The sequence below is a fragment of the Meles meles genome, chromosome 14 (assembly GCF_922984935.1).
Source record: "Meles meles chromosome 14, mMelMel3.1 paternal haplotype, whole genome shotgun sequence".
Taxonomy (NCBI): domain Eukaryota; kingdom Metazoa; phylum Chordata; class Mammalia; order Carnivora; family Mustelidae; genus Meles; species Meles meles.
In genome coordinates, this window is record NC_060079.1 from 3,105,194 (window position 1) to 3,131,013 (window position 25,820).

A 25,820-nucleotide genomic window follows, 5' to 3' on the forward strand; every position below is an offset into this window, starting at 1 on the left:
TTTCCTATTCTGCAAATTGTTTTAACTTTTTAAAATGTAATAAAACCAAGATTATTGGTATCCATTCCAGTCTGTAAATTTTTTTTCTGCTAACTTTATAAAATACCAGTTTTAAAAAGTATAGGCTGTTTTCACTGATGGACTTGGAATTAAAATGATTGCAATATTGCACATGGGACAAATTACTACTTAAAATAGCTATTGGAGAGCAGCACCAGATCCAAGATGGCGGCCAGCAAGAGGCTGATGAAGGAGCTTGAAGAAATCTGCAAATGTGGAATGAAAAACTTCCGTAACATCCAGGTTGAGGAAGCTAATTTATTGACTTGGCAAGGGCTTATTGTTCCTGACAACCCTCCATATGATAAGGGGGCCTTCAGAATCGAAATCAGCTTTCCAGCAGAGTACCCATTCAAACCACCGAAGATCACATTTAAAAACAAAGATCTATCACCCGAACATCGATGAAAAGGGGCAGGTCTGTCTGCCAGTAATTAGTGCTGAAAACTGGAAGCCAGCAACCAAAACCGACCAAGTAATCCAGTCCCTCATAGCACTGGTGAACGACCCCCAGCCCCAGCACCCACTTCGGGCTGACCTAGCTGAAGAATACTCTAAGGACCGTAAAAAATTCTGTAAGAACGCTGAAGAGTTTACAAAGAAATACGGGGAGAAGTGACCTGTGGACTAAACTCTGCCGCGACTGATTCCAGCGAGTGTGAGCGGAGACCCTGAGCTGCACATTCAGACACCCCGCAAAGCAGGACTCTGAGGAAAATTGACACGTGCCGCCGCCTGGCGTTTGCTTGTGGCAGTTACTAACTTTCTACAGTTTTCTTAATCAAAAGTGGTCTAGGTAACCTGTAAAGAAAGGATTAAAAATTTAAGATGTTAAAAAAAAATATATAGCTATTGGAGAGAACTAGGAGCCAGGTTTTTAAAAAATATTTAAATACTAGTTCAGAAGCCAGGTAACCTTAAGTATTATTTACTTAAGTTTTTTTAAAGATTAAAAAAATCATATTTGAGCTGTATGATTTTTTTCCTTTTTCATGTTATTAAAGTAAGTAGTAGTAATCCTGAATAAAAAATGAATTTCAATTTTGTAAAACTTAGTTTACTAGTAATTTTTAAAGGCAAAATTCAGAAATACAACTTTATGTGTTAAGGAAATATTTAAGCAAGAAACATACTATTTTCTAGACCTAATATTTAACAGTAGTTACAAATAAAAATTCTAAAATCTTTATCAGACTCTATGTTTTGTTCTTTGTTTTAGGCTCTAAGTATGCAGTCGTCTTCAAATGGTCAGTTTGTAGCTCCAAGTGATATACAGTTGAAATGCAACTATTGCAAAAATTCCTTTTGTTCAAAGCCAGAAATCCTGGAATGGGAGGCAAGTCCTGTTTTGTTATGTATGTTATCTTGCTTAAATGAGAGTCTAGTAAAATAATAATGGTGTTTCCATTTGAAGACCTATTTCTTAGTGGATAAGGATTAGTTCTTCAGATTTTGTGATGATCAAATTATTTACTTTTGTGGGAAGAGCATCAACAAAGGATCTGTTTATTGAAGTCATATTCTCTTTACATTATATTTGTAATAGTGTATAGGATGTTACTTTGTTTAGCTACATACTTAGAACATCTGTTTATACTGTTTTTCCATTTTACCCCCATCCTTATAAATATTATTTGAACTATAATATTTTGTATTGTCTGCTACCTGTACAAATTAGATTTTTTTTGGTCTTTTATAGTGTTGTCATTTAACATTTTATAATTGTTTTAAGAATTCTAATATAAATTTATTTTATCTTCCCTTTCTCATTACTCTTGCCTTCATAAGTTTATTAATTTACTTTGTCATATATTTTTGTCATCAGCAACACCTGATCATTATTTTTTGTTTAAATAAGGGAGCAGTGATGGATGAATGCATGGACGGATGGGTGGATGGACAGACAGGTGGACCTGGCTGAACATTGCTTTCTTGATCAGTATTCATCTTTGGCCATTCTTTCTTTTCACCTTTTTTGAGGGCATGGAATATCTAATAAAATGGTGTATAAGACGTACTACTAATAGTAGATTGCTCTTGAAATAAATCTTGTTAGTGGCTATTGGTAAGTCACTCAGTAGCTGAGTCCTAGAAGAAAGGTGATGACCAGAACCTGACTAATGATTTCTAAAGTAAATCTGAAATTTCATTATTTTAACACTTTGGTCCCTAGAAAATTTAGTCTGCTATTTTGTTTGGTGCTTTCTCAAGAGTATTTAAACTGGTTATTCTCGGAGACCTCTTGGCGCCAAGTGATGATTTTTAGTGACTAACTCCCTCCTTAAATCATGGTAGGAAAAATGTTGAAGGCCTAGTAGGAATAATGAAATGATAGGGAATGAGGAAAGAAATCCATAACCAAGTATAGAGAATAAAGTTACATAGGGAATAAAGATCCTGCCTAGATTGGATTTTTATAATACTAGATAAAATTGAGTTCCTTTCTACCCTCTCCACGTTAGTGCTACCTGGCTTTTGTAGTCTTGGTGTTGCTTTTATTTACATGGAGGTTAAGTGTTGGAAGGAGTTAAGAAACACTGTCTATCAAACTGAATGAGAGTAGAGCATGTCACTTAGGTGATTGAGAATTCTGGGGCCTCTTTCTTCTCATTCCATGGTTAGTAGCTGTGTTTTCTTTGTTGCTGTTTTTCCTCTTGTAAGTTATATGTCCACGATGGGGCAATTTTCCGTTGATTGCCTTATTACTTGAGTTGCTTCCTAGATTGTTTCACCTTCCTTTTCTTGGTCTTCAGCTATCTTTGCCACATGTTAGATAGATGGATTAGACCCAGTCTGTATCCTCCGTAGTAACAGAGGGGAAAAGGTGCTCTCCTGGGAATTATAACTGTTTGTGTTTGGCGGGTTTCTGAAAAGTAGCTCTGTCTATTGTAGGTTTGGGGCCAGGAGAAATGACTGAATAATCCTAACCTGGCTCCATTCAAGGGAACCAATTCAGTCTAAAGTTTAGCAGCACACTGTACAATGGTCCCAAATTGAATACTTTATCCATAATAAGTCTGTTACTGTTAGTGGCATTAGGAATGTGATTGAGTCTCCTTGATGATACTCAACAAAGAATATCTCTTTTTGAGTGAAACTGATGTTAATGTCATATTTCTCATCTTTTTGTAGTTTACCCATGTTGTATCTTCCACTGTTTTTTTCCCTTGTCTCCAGTTCCCTTAGCAACACCAGAAAGCCATCCTGTTCTAGTGATACTTTTACAATTTCACTGAGTAATTTTGGGGTAGTTAATGGTATTGAATTTTGTGGAGTTCTTTCTAAATATAGCAGTGAATTAGTTAAATTCGCTGTTTATGGCCTATAGAAAATGTATCCCCAAGGACTGTCAATCACATTAACTAGGTAAATGATTTAACTTTGTTTCTGTAAAAGTGGCTTGTTTATTTCTTAAATTTGTTCTTGAGGTGGTTGTCATATACTTACCAAGGTTCCCATTGTGCATTTAGAACAAAGTGCATCAGTTCTGCAGCAAAACTTGTTCAGATGACTATAAGAAGTTGCATTGCATAGTTACATATTGCGAATACTGTCAAGAGGAGAAGACTCTTCATGAAACAGTAAATTTCTCTGGCGTTAAGAGACCTTTCTGTAGTGAAGGCAAGTGTATATACAGTGTTGTTCATAATTTTTATTAATATTTAATGTTAATTTTTTGCCAAAATATTTTCAAAATACATAACTACATATGTCCAGAGTAGCTGTACAATTTTAGTGTAGCCAAACCAAAAAAGAATAGAATTTGATTTCTTTCCTGACTTGTTTTGTTATTTTAATTTGTAAACCTCTGGGCCTCAAGGTATTTTATCTCTAAAAATTCAATAATCTTTTTTCCCATTAAAAGGAAGGTTTGAAAATAAAAGCATTATAATATGTCATTTCTAAACATAGAGATTGTTATCTGAAAGTTGATTTTCCAAGTGGATTAGAATTATTTTCCACTGGGTTCATTTCCCTGCCCAGCTCTGTGCCTAGCCTACCAAGGTTAGCAGTATACCAGAAAGAAAATCATAAGTGTGGCATTACTACAATGGGAAGATACATTTAGATTTGTAATTTGGGATGCCAGGCAAACACTGGCTCTTGTTATTGTATATTCAAGAATTCTTTACATCTTTTCATCTATACTTTTGCTGCTCTGGTACTAGGCAGCTGATATAGAAATGAACGGCTGTTCTTATTCTAATTCTCCAGAGATAGGTACCAGGATTGTAACTATGGGTCTGGGGCTCTTGTTGTGATTACTTTTCCCCAACTGTCACATTCTTGGTCCAAGCTGACTTTCAGTTTCTATTTCAGTTCAGGCACTGAACTCTCCCAGCTTTTCTCTCTCACTATTCTCATCCATTGTTTTCCTGTTAGTCCCCGCCCCCCCCACCCCCCCACCCCACCATTCACTTTTTATATGGATTTCTGCTGCTGGTTAGGGGCAAGAAAAAGGTTGAAAAATCCTAAATGCCGGCAATATTGAATGACCGAAAACTCAAGATTATCAGTCCATTCAGTTAATGCCTTTGTCTAATACATTATACATTACACATATAAGGTTATGTATATGAGAGGGTACTGCTTATAAAACAAGGCATTCCTCTTTTTATAGGGTTAATTGAGTACATTTCACCTGATGCGAAAGATAACCATGCTTCCTGTTAAGGTCATAGCTGTGATGAAAAATGACATAGTGTTTCATTGAAAAGATTGATTCTCAGTAATTTAACTCCACACCTGAATTTTTATGCAGTGAGAATCTTTGTGATTCATAAGACTGAAAGTATTGGTGTTGATGGCTGACATACCTATCCATGATCTTGCACCATTTAGATTATATGGATTTTACCAAAATGAATAGACAAGTAGCAGCAAATAGAGAATTGATATATAAAAGAATAATTTTCAGTTGGAGGGACTTAAATCTTGAGGCAGTAAAAGCTTAAAAAGGATGTATGTCTTTTTCCTGTTTAGTAATATATTTTGTGTTTTCTCTAACTGTACCTGGTTCTCTCCTGGAACTGGCAGAAATAACAAAATATGTAATACCTAGGACTACTACCAAAATCTAATTAGAAAGAAAAAGCCTTAATAAAGGTAAAATATTAAAAAGGTTTTTAAATATATTTCATGATAACAGAAAAGAAGTCAGAGGACAGTACTTAAATAATTGCCAAAAAAGTGATAGAAAACAGTTGCAATTTGAGTTCACAGATAGGAAAGGTTATTTAAAACTAGGTTCAGTAGGGTTTGCAGAGGAGGTATAATTTGAACTCATTAATGAGTGGGTAGGATTGCAGTAGATACGAGTGCAAGGTCATTCTTATGTGGCACAGCATGAGTAAAAAGTATAGAAGCTTATTCATAGAGATATTGTAGCGATTAAGGTTGATACGTAAAAACACTTAATGCATTCATTATAGTAGATAAAATAAATATTTTATTAAAAGAATAACAAAACATTTTTTCTGAACAAGTCAGTAAACCCAATAAACAAGTTTTACTTCCCTGAAGGTCCATGTAGGGTGACAGAGAAAGATAAGGCTAGAAAATTTGGCTAAAATGCCTACTTATTTGAGAACATCTTCAAGTTTTACTTAGTACTTCTCAACAGTCTACACTGTTTCATTTCTCTAATCTTTATTTGTGGTGTGTTTACTGTGTGATACTTTGGCAAGATTATATTTAAATAGAGCAAACAAAATAGTTACGTTACTAGATTTGAAAGTCTTAGAACATTATTTGAACACACATGAGATCTAATAAAATATTCCATGTTCTGTTCCAGTATTTACAGGTTGCTGATTATAGTAGATTTTAGTTTTGATCAGAAGAAGAGGACTTTATATGTGAACTTAGAGACACTTCATAAAGCTGATGATTCATTTGACTTTTATAAGCTGTTTCTCACTTCAAAGATAGTTTTTGATATTTTTGTTTTAATATTAAAACCTTGTATTTTTCAGGCTGCAAGCTGTTGTATAAACAGGATTTTGCACGACGTTTAGGATTGAGATGTGTTACTTGCAACTATTGCTCTCAACTCTGTAAGAAGGGAGCAACTAAAGAACTTGATGGTGTCGTGAGAGATTTCTGTAGTGAAGACTGCTGTAAGAAATTTCAGGATTGGTATTACAAGGCGAGTAACTAAAATTTTTTATTATAGCAACTGATTTATCCAGTCTTTAATAAAATATTATAGTTACTATCATTATAAATATGGTAACTTACTTATTTTAAAAATGTACATACATTAAGCCCTGCCCAGATTATAGAATTTATTAAAATTTTTGTCATTTCGGAAGTTTTTCTGTACAACTTGAAGTAGTATTTTTACTTGTTTTATAACTTAGCTGTTACCCAAAACTGGGTATATCTTATTTTCAGCAATATAGTTTAACAAAATGGATTATTTTTCTAAAGTTTATGTATTTATTTCACCAAATAGAAATAGACCACTTTATCAGTGTTGAACATTTTAACAGGTAATTGTTTTAGACACTTGGGATCTGTTTTAAAACACTGTGTTCTTTTTTATCTTTATAATTATGGATCTTTGGAGAGTTTCAAATTGAAAACACTTTATGGATAGAGACCAAAAATATTTAATTTGAAACTAAATACGTGTGTGTTTATGTTTCTTATTATAATCTACTTTTAGAAAAAAGAAACACTGTTTTGTCCATTGCATTGGTTGGTTTTTTTTTTTTAGATAAGAAAAATTAGTGTAAATTTGGGCTTTGTTTGGTGAGATATTACCCAAAAAAAATTATTAGTTCATATGCTCATAACATGGAAAACCATTTCAATGTTAAAACTTCATTATGCTTGTACTTCTAAAGCATGTGAAGATGACATCGTCCTAACTTTAAAATTGAAATGTTGCTAAAATGAAACAAAAGGGTAAAATGGTTGAAATATGTAGAATATTAGTTCACTTAATGAAAGTGACTAGTGTTAATATTATTTACGAGAATTATGAGAATTCTTGGTGTAGTTCTTGAATGTCTACAGCTCCACATATCAGGTAACATTTTTTAAATTAAAAGGAAGATGCTTTCCAAGTTTAAGGAGGTTGTAGAGGCTAAGAGTTTTGGTGCAGTTCTAAAATTACTTCCATTATTTTACTGTTGATTCTGACTAATTTGTCTTTACCATTAGGGGCACCTGGGTGGCTCAGTTGGTTAAGCATCCAGCTCTTTATTTCAGCTCAGGTCAGGATCTCAGTGTCATGAGGCTCCAAGCTCAGCACTGGAGTGAGCTTGAGATTCTTTATATCTCGTTCTGCGCCTCCCCTGCTCAAGCTCTCTGTCTCTAAAATAAATTCAAAAAGTTAAAAAAAATGTTAAAATTGAGGTTCAAATTAGAAACACACAGGACAAATGTACTAACACCCTCTAACATGCATTTGTTTTAGTCTAATCCAACCTTTTGTTCTATTGAAGACAGTAACAATTTCGGGAAATCATTCAAAATGTACTTGGATAGCTTTAAAAGCTCAGTTTGTTTAACATATACATTCTCCCCTGTTGGGGAGTTTTATTTTTGAACATTTGTTTTGGATTCAAAACAGTTAAGGTATTTAGTGGCTACATTATAAAGATGGGAAAATTCCATTTTAGTCTTACTATCGGTTACCCTTTTGATCATTTATTTTATAGTTTGAAAGACAAAACTTGTTAACCAAAGGATAAGTATGACTTTCCTGTCATTTTATTGTGCAAATTTATGCCTCATTATGTAATTGTGACTCCAAACCTTTAATATTTTAAAAACCTTTTTGGACGATTTTGTTTTTTTTTCCACAGAACATTGAATGTACTTCTCTTTCTTTGAATGAATTCTTCTTATCTTCTTTTATATTACTTAAATAGGTCTTTTGGGTTTTTTTGTTTGTTTGTTTATTCTTTTTTGGAGAAGCATAGAAGTGTTCTTTGGCAAAAGACCACATTATTCTAGATGTTGCCATTTTGTTCCATTTTGGTATTTTTTTTTGTAAAGGATACTTGTGTCTAATGTTTTTATTTATGCAGTATTTAATGATGAAATTTTGATGAGGCAGTGCATTTCAGAAATGTATACCAACATGTTACTTAAATAACCAGTTGTAATTATGTGTTGGTTTAAAGTCAATGTTTTATACACTAAACACATTTTTATTATTATTCCTTATTTTAAACCCAACAAATGTTTGTATAATACACACAATAGCATTATTACATACTATACTATGAGGAGTAAAAGTAAGAGCCTTTTTATCATAATGGTAGGAACTTATAAAGCAAGTAATGATGATTTTTCTATGAGCAATAGGAATACCACCTTTGGGATGAAGAGTTGACCCTCCTTATTCATCATGGGCTTCTCTGTGGTGGCAACCAACACGATTTATAATCAAGGAATAACTTTGTTCTGTGTGCTTTCTACTTGAGTCAAATCCTATATTCTTTTCTTTCTTTCTTTCTTTTTTTTTTTTTAAAGATTTTATTTATTTGACGCAGAGAGAGATCATAAGTAGGCAGAGCAGCAGGCAGTGGTTGGGGATGGGGATGCAGATTCCCTGCTGAGCAGAGAACCTGATGTGGGGCTCAATCCCAGGACCCTGAGATCATGACCTGAGCCGAAGGCAGAGGCTTACCACTGAGCCACTCAGGCGCCCCAAATTGTATATTCCTTTTTTTTTTTTTTTAAGATTTTATTTATTTACTTGACAGAGATCACAAATTGCATATTCTTATACCTCTCGTCAGTCTCTTCGGTTCACTGTTACCATCCTGTCATCATCTTGAAAATATAGTAACTTCTGTCCCAAACCAAATTATGATTTTTTGGGACCTTTCCTCTTGTACTTTTTATAAATTTAAGAACTCAAAAGTTGTAGATTTCAGTTCATTATAAATGTGACCTTTAACAGTCAGTCCAGCTTTTATTAGAAAAATAATCTTCCTAAATTTGCATTTTATAATTAAGTTTATGACTCATTTTAATTTTCGTGAAGGGTTAATTTTAGAAAGGGTATAAGGTCAGTGTCTAAATTCTTTTTCTTTTCTTTTTCTCTTTCTCTCTCTCTCTCTTTTTTTTTTTTTTGCATGTGGATGTCCATTTGTCCCAGCACCATTTATTGAAAAGTCTGTCTTTATCTTCTGTTGCTTCTGCTCTTTTGTCAGAGATCAGTTGACTGTATTTGTGTAGGTCTCTTTCTGGGCTTTCTATTCTGTTCCACTGAAGTGTTTGCCAGCACCACATGTCTTTTTTTTTTTTTTTTTTTTTTTTTTTTAAGATTTATTTGTTTATTTATTTGTACTAGAGAGAGAAAGTGCGCGTGGGTGGGCGGGCAGGTAGGGCAGGCTTGGCGGACGGGCGAGCGCCCATGCAAACCTGGGGGTAGCAGGCAGAGGGAGAAGCAGGCTCCGGGCTGAGCAGGAGCCAGATGTGGGAGTGATCCCAGAATTCTGGGATCATGATCTGAGCGAAGGCAGATGCTTAACTGACTGAACCACCCAGGCATCCCAGAAAAATAATATATTTTTTTAAAGATTTTATTTATTTGACAGAGAGAGATCACAAGTAGAGAGAGAGGGAAGCAGGCTCGCTGCTGAGCAGAGAGCCTGATGCGGGACTCGATCCTAGGACCCTGAGATCATGACCTGAGCCGAAGGCAGCGGCTTAACCCACTGAGCCACCCTAGAAAAATAATTTTTTAAAACAGTGCCTCATCAGGGAAACTTTAAAAACAACAGGTAGTCAGTTGTTAATTTCACCTTTAGTCATGAGCTTTTGCTTCCTAACCAGAGGAGCACATACATTTTTTCTACACTCCTATCTTTGTGCCTCAATTTCAGAGACTAACTGTAGTATAAGTAACTTTACATTTTTATTTATTTAAATTAAATTTAAATATTTATAATTGTACTTCAACATTTTTAGCTTTTATTTCTTTTACTTGACAAGATGTTTTGAATGATCTGTGTTTTTTGGTTTGTATAATGGTTTGCATTTGGATTGAACTAGAGGTTTATTAAATACTGTCTCTTCTAAATTGGAATACAGAATCTGTTGAAATAAATGCAAACCAGAAAATGTTGAGAATAAATTTAATGTTTTTTTCTTTTCCCAAATTGTTCTTTAGAAAGAAGTAGATTTTACTATTCCTCAAAATAAATGTTTCCAGGCATAATGTGAAACCATGTGGGAGGATAGTTCTTTTGATCTCTGTAAGTTTGAAATTTTAGGAGGAAAAGGGGTTAGTATTGTAATGGAATAATAGCTAGGCATTTAATAATGTGATGTTAATTCAAAAGACCTGTTTCTCCAGAATACTTCATAGTAATTCTTCATAGAACTAATAATAATCTTTTCTTGAACGTTATTACTTCAAATTATAATTTTGTTTGTTTGTTTTTTAAAGAATTTATTTATTTATTTGCCAGAGAGAGTGAGCACAGGCAGACAGAGTGGCAGGCAGAGGCAGAGGGAGAAGCAGACTCCCTGCTGAGCAAGGAGCCCGATGTGGGATGCTGGGATCATGACTTGAGCCAAAGGCAGCTGCTTAACCAACTGAGCCACCCAGGCGTCCCAAATTACAGTTTTTTTAACATGGGTTTTGATTTGCTCTACAAACCAATAGTGAATTGTAGGCAGCATTCTTTAATGTAAATGCCTATAATAGTATAAAAGTATGATTTATGGGGTTTAATCAAATTAATACTGATGTTTTAGTAAATCTTAGTCATTAAAGGATAGATGAATAAAAAATACTGGGCATTTAAATTTTCTCATTTTTTGTAAAAAATTGCTAGAAATAGTGATTTTAAAAATTCTTTGTTTCTGAAATAATTTTAGAAGGGGAATGTCTAATATTCTTGCTTTAAATGTGCTTTTTGGGTAACAGAAGAATTCCTATCAGTTGAATGCTTTGCCTATAATCACCTAATCTTTTCAGTGCATTTTTCTTAAGTGAATAACTATACTTAGATAGTAGGAAGTTATAAATAATTAATTTTTAAATGACTGTAAAATCCTCTGTTTCATTCATATTCATGGATTCCTCTCCTCAAAATTAGATCTGATTGGTGAAATGGCAAACAAGTAGATGGGCAGGTTACAAGGATATATATATCTCTCTCTCTCTCAACCAAAAGTGAGAATTTGAAACTGCCAAATAATAAGGAACTACATCAGTATAGGCTGAATAACCTATTATAAATTATTGAAGGAGAGATTTCCTGTATTAGCTGAGATGCTGCATTAAGATTTTTGAATCAAGAATTAGTACCTGCATATTATTTAGGTTTTTTGAACTGGTGACTGCTATCTACTCCACCCCACCCCTCCAATAACAGACAATCCCTGGTTTTCCATAGTGATAAGACCACTAAGTAGATGGTGAAGTAGTAGTTTTTAAACCAGCAACTTCAGGCATACATTTTTTTTTTTTTTTTTTAGATTTATTTAGGAGAGTGAGCAAGAGAGTATGTATCTTCTACTTGGGGTGGTCAGGGTGGGGAGGTAGGAGCAGAGGGAGAGAATCTCCAGGAGGCTCTGCCCAACCAGAGTCCATCTGGGGACTCTGACAGCTGAATGCGCATCTGACTGAGCCACCCATGCATCCTATGCTTTGGTGGTTATGCTGTAGAAATGTTAAGCTTTTCTAAGAGTTCTCTCCTGTGGTTGGGTGGAAGTGATTTTGGTAAGGAATCATGGTCATTTTTAATGATGTTTTCCAATTATCCATTGTATTTTAAGCTCAATTCCAAACACTTTACCCAGAATTTGCATGAGTTGCTATAAAAGAAAAAAACAAATGGAAAAGAGGTTCACAACTTCTAAAACGTTGATTATGGCATTGAACTTGGAGTTAGTATTGAGTACTGTTACAACCTTCCATTTGAAAAAATATATATGTATTTTATTTCCATTTGCTAATTGGCATTACTTTTGCTCCTCGGGTACAGAGAAATCATCTATATTTGTTTTGAACCTTCTGGAAGAAAGCTTCATATATTGTTACTACAAAATCCAAATGTCTATAATTATAAAATAATGAAGTGATTTCATTGTTCAGATTCTTTGAGTAGAATGTACTTGGCTTCATGTCTTTGGCCTTCTAATTTATTGTATAAATGGAAGTATTTTAAGAATTAGAATAGTATATGTAGTGATTTGAATACATTTTATACAAATTGATTTTGGTTTTAGATGTTACATTGAGAACCTTCTTGCAGCATTTTACTTCTATTGGGATTTTTATTCTCTAGTTATTTATATTAACTCATTTGGCTTTCCATTGTCTTTATAACTTGATAAACTAAATAAAGCCCAGTTTTTTATTTGGGATTGTCTGCTTGGAATCCTGTCTCTGCATTTTTAATGTTTGACCTTAGAGAAGTCACTTTGTTTCCAGTATTATGGTAGGATTATAGAGAGTAGATATAACATGCTGGGCTTTTATTTTTCAGGTTCTCAATGAATGAGAGGTAACTGGGCTACAACTTCACTTTTACTATATTCTTGCACTGTTTAGACTCAATAATTAGAATGTTAAGCTTTTGATTTCTTCCTTTGTGCTTTGTCTTTGAGTATAAAGTATAAAAAGGGAACCAGACATTGAAACTTTGAATACTTGAAGGTTATTTTAAAGAACACTTTTTGGGTGGTGACCAGAACCTTTTTCATTATTGAGTAAAATATGACCTGCTTGATAATAAGTGCTAATGTTACTGAAGTTACCACATAATATTAGCAGCAGTATAAAATTTGAGCTCACAGTTTTTGGACAAGAGATGTGATATTGGCATCACTTAATAGTCATAATCTATATTACAAATCTTCATTCATTTAACATTTATTCAGCAGGAGAAATACCTGACCTGGAGAAAAAAAAGAGCCTGTGTTCTAACCTTGGGGTATGTTTGTTATATAAGACCTGTTTATCAACACAATCATTTGTTAATATTCCTGACTAGGAATTTTGACATAGTATTTATTCATAGAACTCCTATTGAGAAATAAAGTGAGAGATTTCAAAACCCACAGTATAGAACTATAGATTATTTAGGTAATTAGGTAATTAGGCTACATGATTATTATGCATTTAATATATATTGCTTTATCAGAACTTCTAAGTTGTTAAATGAAAGGGTAATTTAAAAAATATAGTAACTTATTTCTTCTCTAACTGGATCAAACACTTAATTATGAAAAGAACTATATTTGGAATTAATCATTTATATGATTTGGTCCACACATTGATCAAATTGTTAAGAAATAGTGAAAATGGGTAAAATCGAGGGGACATGGGTTCACTAAAAAATGAAAATCTGTACCTGCATTATGGATTCACCACCATAAGTTTTACTGTTTTACGTATGAATTTTACTAGTTGGGGCTGATAGTTGACTTAAAATACAACTTTTTTAATTAATTAAAGATGAGTATTTTAAAACATGAACTTAAAGTTCTTGTTAATAGTTAAATCTACATATTTAATAAAGCTCTTTAAATTTATTAAACTGTTGAAAATACTTCAGCTTCCATGATTTTCTCATAAGAGCTTGCTTCAAAATTTTTCTGGTCTTATACAACTTCTTCTTCTTCTTCTTTTTTTTAAAAGATTTTATTTATTTATTTGACAGAGATCACAAGTAGGCAGAGAGGCAGACAGAGAGATCGGGCCGGGGGGTGGGGAGTTGTTGCAGGGGGAAGCAGGCTCCCTGCTGAGCAGAGAGCCCTATGTGGGGCTCGATCCCAGGACCCTGGGATCATGACCTGAGCCAAAGGCAGAGGCTTAACCCACTGAGCCACCCATGCACCCCTGGTCTTTTACAACGTCTTTAAATTGATTTTATCTTGAGCTATCAGTTGAACACAGGAAATCTGTTTATTAATTAGAGATTTTCAGTGTAATCTGATGGTAGGAAACTTGTACCAGTATATCATTAGGGTCCTCAAAATTATTTAAAAATATTAAAATGTATTGTACCAGTTTGGTCTACCAGTGTTCACTTTTTTTGGTTATCCCATCTTTGTAATGCTGGTCTTTAACTGCTGGTAAGTATAGAAAGGGATTTTGACAATTACTAAATTGCTACATTTTTTTTCACTTTTATTGTGGATTTTTACTTTATGTTTATGATTTTATTTTTGTCAGAAACTTTTATCACGTTTGGCAATAATCACTGATAAACTTTTAGAAATCTTTTAAAGTACATGTCTGACTTTTAAAATTTTCTAATTTGAAATGTCTGATGACTTCCTTTTTTTATTAAGGCTGCAAGGTGTGACTGTTGTAAATCTCAAGGAACACTTAAAGAGAGAGTGCAGTGGCGTGGAGAAATGAAACATTTCTGTGATCAACACTGCTTACTCCGTTTCTACTGTCAGCAAAATGAGCCCAACATGACAACTCAGAAAGGACCTGAAAACTTACATTATGGTACGTAATAATTTAGGTAGTAACTTGAAAAACCTGTATAGCAGTGTTTATTTTCTTAGATCTGAATTTTATTCATGATAGTGAATAGTTGATTTTGGATATAGTTTAAAGGCAACTTCCATAGTTTGGGTGGAAGTGCCCCATATATGATGTTTCTGTAGGTGGATTGTTTTTTATTCTCTTTTTTAAAAATTTAGTGCTAGTTGAAAAAAAGGGCAATTTTAAATGAAGACCATTTTAGGAAATGGTATGTGCTGGGAGTAGTTGGGAGTAACAGTGAAAACCCTTTAGGAGTTGTGACTTAATTTAAGAGTTAAGCATAAGAACATAGTATTGACCCGCAAACAATGAGTATTTTCTGAGGACAAAATGGGAAAAGAGTTCCACTTATTTAGCTTTGTATTTCAGCTCTCAAATTTGATATTCTTTACTTAAAATAGCTTACAATGTTTTCTTCATTAACTGTTTTAAAAAATCAGTAATATTTAATGAGAAATATAGATTTAGAACATTCTGAAGAAAGTGATACTTGTCTTATTTTAAATTTGTTTGTTTTTAGATCAGGGTTGTCAGACGTCACGAACCAAAATGACAGTAAGTATTGCTTAAGTAAAGTGTTGTATTGATTTTTGTAATGTGGGCATAAATTAACAGTCCAGTTTGATCATAATAAAAGATTTTTACTTTTTTCCATTTGGACAGTTGAAGTATTTAGGTGAATTATCTAGTATTAAAACAGATACTTTGATATATGCTAAGGAATATAAAGGTGAATAGGAGATAGACATATAAATTGTATTTGAATTGACGTTCCCATCACCTTTTTTTTTTTTTAAAAGATATTATTCATTCATTTGAGAGAGAGATTGAGCGTGAGCACGAGTCGGGGGGAGGAGTAGAGATACAAGCCACATAGGGCTCATTTTATCTGTTCCTGGTGACTGTGAAAAAGCTTCAGAACAGTTGAGTAGAAGGTTGCCAGATAGACACTGATGAAAAGTAGAAGGAATGTGCTAACAGCCTGCATAACTATTCAGTAGGGCCAAACTTGAGCACCTATGGTGGAATCATGGAAAATGAGGTAAAAGGATAGTCTGGGCCAGATTATTAATGGCTTTGAATTTATGTTTCTCAAATAGGTATCTGAAGGTCTATGTTGGGGGCCAGGATTTACAAGTTTTTAAATATGAGTAATAATTCTGTAATGTGTCCTGTGGGTTTTATTCTTTAGTCTTCGGTGTAATACATCACATTCTGCTTTTATGTTAGCATTTGAAAAATTTTTATAGGTTGAAAATGTCCCTTTATCTGTAATGAATAAAGAAAAGCAGCAACGTTTTGGTACATTTTGAGGCACAGTGAGCCTGTCCTCTTGTATGCCGAGTAACAATAATCACCAGTGTTGGAATACTGGTATTTCTGGCATCCTTACCAAGGGAAGCTTTATAGGAGTCATTTATTGGCATTATATTAAGTCTCTGAGCTAGTTTTTATCCTGGTAAGAAAGACTAAATCAGTGGTTCTTAGGTCTGGCTACACATTTCAGTCACCGGGGGAGTTTTCAGAAATTTCCAATGCCTAAGCTCCAACTCAGAAATTCTGTGTTTTTGGAAAGTTCTTCAGATGATTTTATATGTAACCACAATTTAGAATCATTGACATAGGTGAACAATTGGTGATCTACATTATTCTGTTCAGTTTTTGCTTTTGATCTTAATAGTTAAGAATCCTAGGTAAGTAATAGTGCTTTCTCCTTTGCTTTCCTCCCCTATGTGTCATACCCTCCTTATGGAAATGTATTTAAAATCGGATAATTCAGAAATACTTTAAAGTATTCAGCTGAATCATCTCATTTTAATACCACTTTTATCCATGACTGAAAAATATAAAGATGGTCACTCCGTATTTCGTTAACTTTGTGTAGCTGTAAGGCAACTTACAACCTTGTTTCAGATATGTAAGCTTTTGACCAAGGCTTTAAGGCCTACCTCCTGTGAGTATAATATCAAATCTTTTTTCCTCACATAGCACTTGAACCACATTGTTTGACAGACAGAAGGGTCTAGGGAGGGGTAAGTCAGTGTGCCACTGCAATTACTGCCTTTTGTCTTATAAAAGCCTTCTCTCATCTTTTCCTTGTAAGCCTTTGAAATCTTTTAATTCCAGCCTATAAACTTCAAAGGGTGAAAGCTTAGCTGTATAATTTTGGACAAGTCCCTTTACACAAGTTCTTTGTGTGAATTTCTTATTTGTAAAATGGGGTGAAGATAGTGCGTATTTCAGTGTTATCACATAGTAAGTATTAAACGCATAGTAGCTGCTATGTTCCAGACCTCGTAAAGGCAGTATGTATTGTAGTTTAGAACATAGGCTTTGATGTTAGGTGAATTTACTTGAATCCTGACCTTAGAACTTTTAGCTTTATCGTCTTTCCTGGGTTGTGTAACTTCTTCTTCTTTTTTTTTTTTTTTTTTAAGATTTTCTTTATTTGAGAGTGAGCATGAGGGGGAGAGGTCGGAGGGAGAAGCAGACTCCCCATGGAGCTGGGAGCCCCAAGCGGGACTCTATCCCGGGACTCCAGGATTATGACCTGAGCTGAAGGCAGTTGCCTAACCAACTGAGCCACCCAGGTGCCCCCGGGTTGTGTAACTTCTGAGCCTTAGTTTTCTCATCTGTAAAGTAGGAGTGATTAAAAGGCTTACCTCTTGTAGTGTTAGGAGAATTAACTCATTTCATGAGTTATGTAAATTTGGTGCTTCATGTAATGTCTTAGTCCATTTGAGCTGCTATAGTAATACCATAGTTGAGGTGGCTTATAAATTATATCTCACAGTTTGGAGGCTAGGAAGTCTAAAATCAAGTTGCTAGCAGTTAACAGTGTCTGGTGAGGGCTTGCTTCCAATTTTATAAATAGTCATCTTTTCATTGTCTTCACATGGTGGAAAGGGGTGAGCATCTCTAGGATTTCTTTTATGAGGGTATTAATCCCATTTATGAGGCTTCTGCTCTCATGATATAATCTCCATGTATTGGCCACACCTTCAGATACCATCACATTGAGTATTAGATTTCAACATACAAATTTTGAGGGGTACACATTGTAGCACATAGTCTCTGGCATGAAGCAAGTACTGAACAGATGGTAGCTTTTGTCATTATAATTTTATTTTGGTCCCTCCTTCAGTATTCATTATAAATAGGAGATCTTGCTTGTTGACAAGCAAAAAAGTAAGAAGTATTATCAAGTGTAGGTCTTCACCAGGTGGCATAGTTTAACTGACACGATGTAATGTTTCTAAATGACAGGAGGTAAAACATCGAGTAATCTATGATATATATGATTTTAGACCCCTTTTTCATATGTGGGGATTCTAGGGTATTTTCCAACTTGGACCAAGTTTACCTCGTCTTAGTATATAGTAGATACTCAATTCCGATTTGTTAAATTATTCTTCCCATTTTACAGTTGAAATTGAGACAGAAGTGACTGAGTCACTTGCCTGATGTTACACAGCAATAGTTTTAGGACTAAGTTCTCTAGCTCCTTGTTCATAGCTCTTTTACTAAGCTGATTAATAATATAGTTTGAAATCCTGATGAATCTAGAATAGTACCGTCCCCTTTGCCATATACATTATACAAATAATATACAAATGAGATATCTACCTGAAACAGTCTTCTAAAAAATTTGTATCTTTCTGCACCTTTAAATATGCACAGATAAATTTATTAAACAGTAAGTGCCTTTAGTACAGTTGGTCATCATTCATATTTGCAAATTTTTACCTATTCTCTAAAATTGTAACCCCTAAGTCAGTACCCATGGCACTTTCAAAGAAATTTGCAGACATGTGCAGAGTGGTGAAAAATGTGAGTCTCCTGAGGCATAGCAACATCTTCTTGTTGAGTTGGAACAAGGCAAGGCTTTCCCTTTTTTTTTCCCTCATCCTATAAGCAGGTGTCCTTTTCATAGTCAATTAGTACCACCTTTTGCATATTTTGTCTCTCTCTCTCTCTCTTTTTTTTTTTTTTTTTGGTGATTGCTTTATAAAAATCCATTATTAATGCATAGTATTAAAAAGCCCTATCTGATGTTCCTAAACACAGGAAGGCTGCTCTGTGTCTTATGGAGGAAATAATGCATATTAGGTAAGCTTCATTCAGTTGGCAGTGAGTTTAATGTTTGTGAATCAACAATATATGGTACACTTAGAAAAAGGAATAAGAAATTAACCAGTCTGCAGATGAGGCAACTCCTGAGTATTGAAGTAAAATCTGTAGTACATGGTGAAGCTATGGAAAAGAAGGAAGAGTGATTATATTTATGGATTTATGGGCTTAGGACTAATTTAAAAAAAAAAAAGTGAAACACCTCTTTACGAAGTTTTCAGCTTATATACAACATGTATATAGGATCAGGAAAATGTTAAACTTTTCTTGCCTTCTGCTGGCTAGCTCACACATTTCAAGCAAAATGGTATGAAAAATATTAAACTTGGATGCTAGGTGGGTTCTGCTGATCAGGATCAGGATGCTTTGGAAGAATACCAGCTAAGTGTTAGCACAGTCAAAAAGATACACAGTCAAGAAGGGTTTCAGTGCTATTGAGACTGGCTTGCTTTCACACGATCAGTGGCAAATGAATGTATAGGATACAAGTGGTCTCCAAAGCCCCTGATTTTAAATCATTTAGAAACCATGCAACCTTGGTATTTTGTGCCAGTGCCAAGGATAACTTCCAACTCCCCTCCCCACCTCTCCCCTCCCCCCTGCCTGGTACATAGAGCCCCAAATCTATGAAAACTCCAGGGAAAAAACTGAAGTATATGCCAGTCCACTGGAGGTGGAACAAAAAAGCATGAATGGTATCTAAAATATTCTGTGATTGGTTCTCCAATTGCTTCATCCTAGAAGTTGAACATTGTCTCCACCATGAAAACCTTGCATTTGAAGTTTTTATTACTGGTTAATATCTATTGCCTTGAATAACTCAAAAATGCCTGTCTCAGTGTAGTTCCCTTTATGCCCCCCAAACACTCTCTCTCTCATCCAACCCCTCAATCAGGGCGTCATTAAAGCTTTTAAGACCTACTTCATGAGAAAGATTTTGAGGCTCTCAGCATCAACAACAACAAAAAAACCCCACCCTGATAGATTATTGGAAGTTAGTCATCATCTGTAACATTATTTAGGACAGCATTAAGCAGGCTACCCTGAGTAATTGTTGAGAAAATATTTGACCAGGCTATATGAAAAATTTCAAATTTTTGAAGGTGTCACAGAAAATTTAAAAAAAAAAGTGTAAAAAACGTAATGTGTACTGCACCAAGTAAGTGAAGAAGGCTTTGGGGCTGTGTAGGAAGATGTGGAAGAAGTTTTTGGTAGAGAAGGCAGTAGAGCCCACCGATGAAGACCTTGGCTAGATGGCCAAAGAAGGCATCAGATTCAGTGATGAAAGGCAGCCCAAGACTCCTAACAATGGCCAAAATATTGGAATACTGGAATGGAATATTCCAATATTCAAAATATTGAAATGGAATTCTGCCTTGGGAAGAATTATCAGTGACGTAGAAGGATATGACCCTATGCTTGAACAAAGCCTCCAATTTGAGTACCACTGTGGTTACCTCTTTTGTAAAAAGACGCTTAAAAGATTTGAGGTGAAAAGCCAAGCAGACAAGGCTGACTTCTTTTTTTGAAGCCAGTTTAGGAGGCAAAAGCACTGACATACTCAACAAATCATAAAAGCCAAACTCTTGAGGTAGAACTGCCAGATGTCACCATGTCCCCCTCTTCTTCTCTCACCAAGTCACTGACTTCTTCCTCTTCTGCAGAATAATTGCCATCAACCTTTCCCTTGGTTTTTATGGGCATGCCAAAGGTTGAGAGGTTTAACCACACAGTGCACTGCCCCATTGTACATCCTGCATGTCCACTAAGAGTAAGATGTTAATATTTTATAAAATGTACAATGTTTACTCTGTTTTCTCCCCAGGACTTTATTTACATTAGTGTGCAATATACAGTATGTGTTAACAGGACTGAGTATGAGTACCGTATAGTATTGTACACATCTGAGTGAAAGAGTTAATAATCCTAGTACACTATCGTACACAAAAATGCTGTAATCATGTGTTACAAACACTGAGCATAATTATTTCTGACAAATATATATGAAATCAAGTGTTTCAACAGAAATACTGTTATTGATCTGTTGATGAAAGTGTTGTGACCCAAGACTTGTAGGAACCTAACCTTTTACTTCCTTTGGGAGTAATGGTTCTGTATTCACTGAAGTGTTCATGGTGACTGTCTAGACGTTAAGTACCCCAAATATTCTATATTCTGTACCTTTTTTCCAATATCAGTAGGTGGTACAGAGAAACCCCTATATTTAGTCCCTTATAGATCTTTAGCTTATTTTAGATTGATTGTGTATTGCCCCACGGGTGTGGGGTTGGTCGGTGTTCTTAGCTGCAAATAATGCTACAGTGTATGTGGTGAAAACATATTAGAGACTATGATCTAGGACAGGTTTCTGAAATTGCAGTTGTTGGGTTATAAAAAATAGTTTGAAGTTTGATAGTATTGATGGTAATTCTTTTCATCTTTTTTTTTATTATCTTTTAAAATTTAGTAACATATATAAGGTGTTAATCCAGTAGAGGGAACTGGTGTGTTGGCCATAACTAAGAACTTTGTCTTTCTTAAATAAATTTAAAGAACCTAATTATTTAAAAAAAAAAAGCTAACATTGCATTTTTTACTTAAAAGTGAAAATTGTCTTATTTTTAAAAAAATATCCATTGAAGGTCACACAGTTCTAAAGAATGAATAATTTCTCCTGCTTTGTCAGTAGTTAGGACAGATTCACTTTAATCCTTTCAGATTAAGACTATAGTAAACATAATGATAATAACATAATTTGTTTATACTCCTAAACTTTTGTGTGTTCGCTCCACATGACCTAGATACCAGATATTCATTAACACCAGGAAGTAATAAAAATTAGAGAAAAGAATAAAATGTTTCTTTTTGTTTCCTCTGTAGGGTTCAGCACCACCTCCCTCTCCAACACCTAACAAAGAAATGAAGAACAAAGCCGTTCTTTGCAAACCTTTAACAATGACAAAAGCTACTTACTGTAAACCTCATATGCAGACCAAATCTTGTCAGACAGGTAATTTAGGAAAATTTGACTTACATGCTTCACTGTACTTAATACCTCTCTTACTGAAAACACATGCTTTTCTCAAATAATAAGCTATGGAATGTATTTGGTCACTTTGTCATTTTCTGTTGATTTTGCTTATCTAAGTTTAGACATTACCATGAGAATACAGCATATTATTTAAAATAATTAATGAAAACCAATCTTTGTTAAAGACTCAGAGTATAAATTATGTCATAAATGAAAAAGCTCTCTATCCAAAATTTCCTTGGGGCTGAGATCCCTAAAGTTACGGTAATCTCTGAAAAATTGTCTCTGTAAATGTGACCTGTTGTGTTAACAATTCTGTTTCCTTGTCAGAATGAGATGGTATCATTCAATTATATATTTTTATGAGATTTAAGTGTATTCTAATTCTTTGATTAGATAAATCTTTTTACAGGGAATATGAGGGGAATATGATAGGCTATCTGGAACTGTATAGTGTTTCTAAGGGACATTTTCTTTGTATTAAGAAAAAGGCCTAAATTCTGTTTTTCTCTCTTCATTTAAACAGTTACTGTATTTAGTTTTGTTTTTACCTTACCTGATTTTGTGAAAACCAGAAATTTCTTTTAAAAGGGAAATGAGGCAAATGAGGCACTTAAATTTTTTTGTTACCAAATTGTTTTAACATTGAGTAACTATGTGTGTTACCTAACATTGCTCCTTAACACATTTTGTATTTTCAGATGATAATTGGAAGACAGAATATGTTCCAGTGCCTATCCCTGTGCCTGTGTATATCCCAGTACCTATGCACATGTACAGTCAGAATATTCCTGTTCCTACTACAGTTCCTGTTCCTGTAAGTCAGATTTTAACTTTTTTTTTTTTCCCCCATTTTGAAGTTTATCAGGCAGTAGGTGAGAGAAGAATATTGTAATTCCTACCTAAGTGATGTAGTAGAACAGGATCATCTTTGCCTTCACCAGTGAACTTAAGTTTGGTTGAATCTGTCAATGTTTGCTTTGTGTTTAATAAGTGTATGTTTATCTTTAAAGGTGAAGTTTGGCAAATGTCTGTGTCTGCTTTATGCATATATATAGTGTTTTATGTTTGAGTTCATTTTAGAGAAAAACATTGGTGAAGTTGTAAGGTTTAAAACTGAAACACAGAATAGAATTTCATATGAATTATCATTACATTATTTTGTCCTAAATCACTTGCAGTAAACACACTGTACCAGGGCTTAACTATCATAGTCCCTTGGGGGATAAATGTATCTCAAAAATTATTTTTCTTTAATTTTTATTTCAAAAAGAAGCTGCTTATATTCTGGGTTTTCTTTGTTACAGTTGACAATTTAGTTTTGGTATGTGTTTTTTCCAAAGCTTTTATCCAGTGTGGTATTATAAAGAAGATCATGTGTTAGAATAATTTTTAATCTGGCAATTACAGTTATTTATCTATTTATTTATTTATTTATTTATGGGAGAGAGCGGAAGGAAGAGCAGGAGGGAAGGGGAGAAGGGCAGAAGGAGAGGGAGAAGGAGGCTCCTTGCTGAGCAGAGAGCCCAATATGGGGCTGGATTCCAGGACACTGGGACCATGGCCTGAGCTGAGGCAGATGTTCAACCAACTGAGCCACCCAAGCACTACCCCCCACCCCCTTTTTGAGATTCAATTTTTGAGAGGTCTCCACACCCAACATGATGCTCCAACTTAAATTTAAAGATCAAGAGTCCCACACTCCAGGCGCTTGGGTTAAGCCGCTGCCTTCAGCTCAGGTCATGATCTCAGGGTCTTGGGATCGAGTCCCACATCAGGCTCTCTGTTTAGCGGAGAGACTGCTTCCCTTCCTCTCTCTCTGCCTGCCTCTCTAGTGATTTCTCTCTTCAAATAAATAAATAAAATCTGGGGCGCCTGGGTGGCTCAGTGGGTTAGAGCCTCTGCCTTCGGCTCGGGTCATGACCCCAGAGTCCTGGGATCGAGCCCTGCATCGGGCTTTCTGCTCTGCAGGGAGCCTGCTTCCTCCTCTCTCTCTGCCTGCCTCTCTGCTTAGTTGTGGTTTCTCTCTGTCAAATAAATAAAAATATTAAAAAAAAAAATCTTAAAAAAAAAAAAAAATCCCACACTCCACTGACTGCACCAGACAGGCACCCCTGGAAAATTATCTTCTAATGTTGAGTAAACCTAACAGTAAATACTTTGGTTAATAGGTGCCGGTTCCTGTTTTTCTGCCTGCCTCATTGGATAGCAGTGAGAAGATCCCTGCAGTGGCTGAGGACCTTAAAAGCAAAGTTTCTTCAGATCCTCTTGATACAGAGCTGCTTACAATGACAGATATGATGACTGAAGATGAGGGGAAAACAGAAGCTGCCAACATCAACAGTGAGTTGCAGTATATTTCACTCTGTCAATAAGTGTATCACTGGTTTTCCTTTAAATGTTATAATTATTATAGTATGTTGCATGGACATATCATGTTTCAGCTTGATATGGGAGTTGTGGGGGGGAGCATTGCAACAGAAATGTATTTTTGTATTAAGAGATCAATACTCTATTAGCCACATGCTCTTTTAATGCCATGCCCAGTTTTAAGCAGGAATTTGTACAATTTGTATGGTTCCGCTTTTAATTGTGACCGGATTTGACTTATAAGATCAACTCAGAGTTATTCCTGTTTCATGTATTAGCTCAGACACAAAAATAACTTATTATCGTTAATAATGATCTGAACACTTATTTTGTAATGGTTAGCCCCAGTTTTGTTTTGTTGGTTATACTTAATAATTTGCATGATCTACTAGGATTTATCCTATCTTCTGTTAAGGCATGTTTGCCAAATGGCATAGCGTAGGTAAGTTGTAGATGATTCTCTTAAAAGAGTGTTATTCCTACCCTTACTCCTCTGGTCACACGTAGGGTCCTTTTTCACCCCTGCCATCACCCTAGAGGATAACAGAAACATAACAAATTCTATGTATTTCATAATGTGACAGTGTTTGTGGAGGCCTTTGTTACAAATTAATATAGTAGGTTGCAACCAGTGGTTTTATTTGTTGTTTAATGAAGTGAAGTGGGAAATGTTAGTGTGAATCTCATCAAAAGGATACTGTTTTGTCAAACTTTTGTTTCTTGTGTCTGTGTCTGTTTGTCTTTCTGTAGCCTGTCACCACCTTGAAATGGATAAAATGCATATCTTACTGTGTGTTACATATAAAAATGTTTGAAAACAACTGATCAGAACATTAGAAAGCAGTTGTAATTGAATGATATAGAAAACCTACATCACAATTCAGAGTATTGAAAATCCACCCTCATTAGTTTATTTTTGACAAGAAATTGCTTTTAGAAATACTCTGCCGATCAGAGTTGGTTTACTATCAAAGCATGCCTACTAACTTTTGAAAAAGGGCAGTCAGAAACCTAAAGGATTAAGTTTCTGTGTCTTCATGATTATCTAACAATTATAAAATTTACAAGAGTTTTACATTTCAAGATGGCTATATACCTTTTCTTTTTGTGACATATTAATATTTTATGTTTACATAAATGACTTCCTTTGCCAGATTAAATATAGGTACTGTTAAGGTTCTTCTATTTTGATTTCTAATGATACTGTGAATTGATTACAGGTGTAATTATTGAAACAGACATAATTGGTTCTGATCTCTTGAAGAACTCTGACCCAGAGACACAGTCTAATATGCCTGATGTACCATATGAACCAGATTTGGATATTGAAATAGATTTCCCCAGAGGTACTCAAAATGCTATTTTATTCTTTAAGTGTGCACTACAATTATGGAATTTAGTTATGATCATTAATCATTTAATGTTCATGTTCTTGCCTTTACTGCTTATATTTATCTTTTTTTTTTTTTAACTCAAAACTCAACATTTCTGAAATGAGGCATAGGATTGAATTGAAGTGACTTAAAGAGAATTTCTTAGAGCCTAAAAAGATACTTTCTCAAAGTAATTCATTATAGAAAACTTTGTAGATAGAGAAAGGGATAAAGAAGTGGTTGTTTCTTTGTTAAAAAATTAAATAAAATGTTGATAGTATTTTTCCTAAGACTTTTTTTTTTTTTTTAAAGATTTTATTTATTTATTTTACAGAGAGAGAGATCACAAGTAGGCAGAGAGGCAGGCAGAGAG

At 34.5% G+C, this 25,820-nt stretch overlaps 1 protein-coding gene and 1 pseudogene across 3 annotated transcripts in view; both read left to right on the top strand.

Moving 5' to 3' along the window:
• Positions 1-25,820, top strand: part of ZMYM2 (zinc finger MYM-type containing 2) — a 113,353-nt gene that overhangs the window by 66,163 nt on the left and 21,370 nt on the right. For all 3 annotated transcript variants that reach the window (XM_045977942.1, XM_045977943.1, XM_045977944.1), the window contains 9 exons: positions 1,280-1,396; positions 3,531-3,681; positions 6,036-6,208; positions 14,338-14,503; positions 15,063-15,097; positions 21,554-21,683; positions 22,406-22,521; positions 23,876-24,047; positions 25,295-25,420. In XM_045977942.1, coding sequence (XP_045833898.1) covers positions 1,280-1,396; positions 3,531-3,681; positions 6,036-6,208; positions 14,338-14,503; positions 15,063-15,097; positions 21,554-21,683; positions 22,406-22,521; positions 23,876-24,047; positions 25,295-25,420 — 1,186 coding nt within the window. The remainder of the gene's footprint in view (positions 1-1,279; positions 1,397-3,530; positions 3,682-6,035; positions 6,209-14,337; positions 14,504-15,062; positions 15,098-21,553; positions 21,684-22,405; positions 22,522-23,875; positions 24,048-25,294; positions 25,421-25,820) is intronic.
• On the top strand, positions 220-917 carry LOC123924950 (annotated as a pseudogene).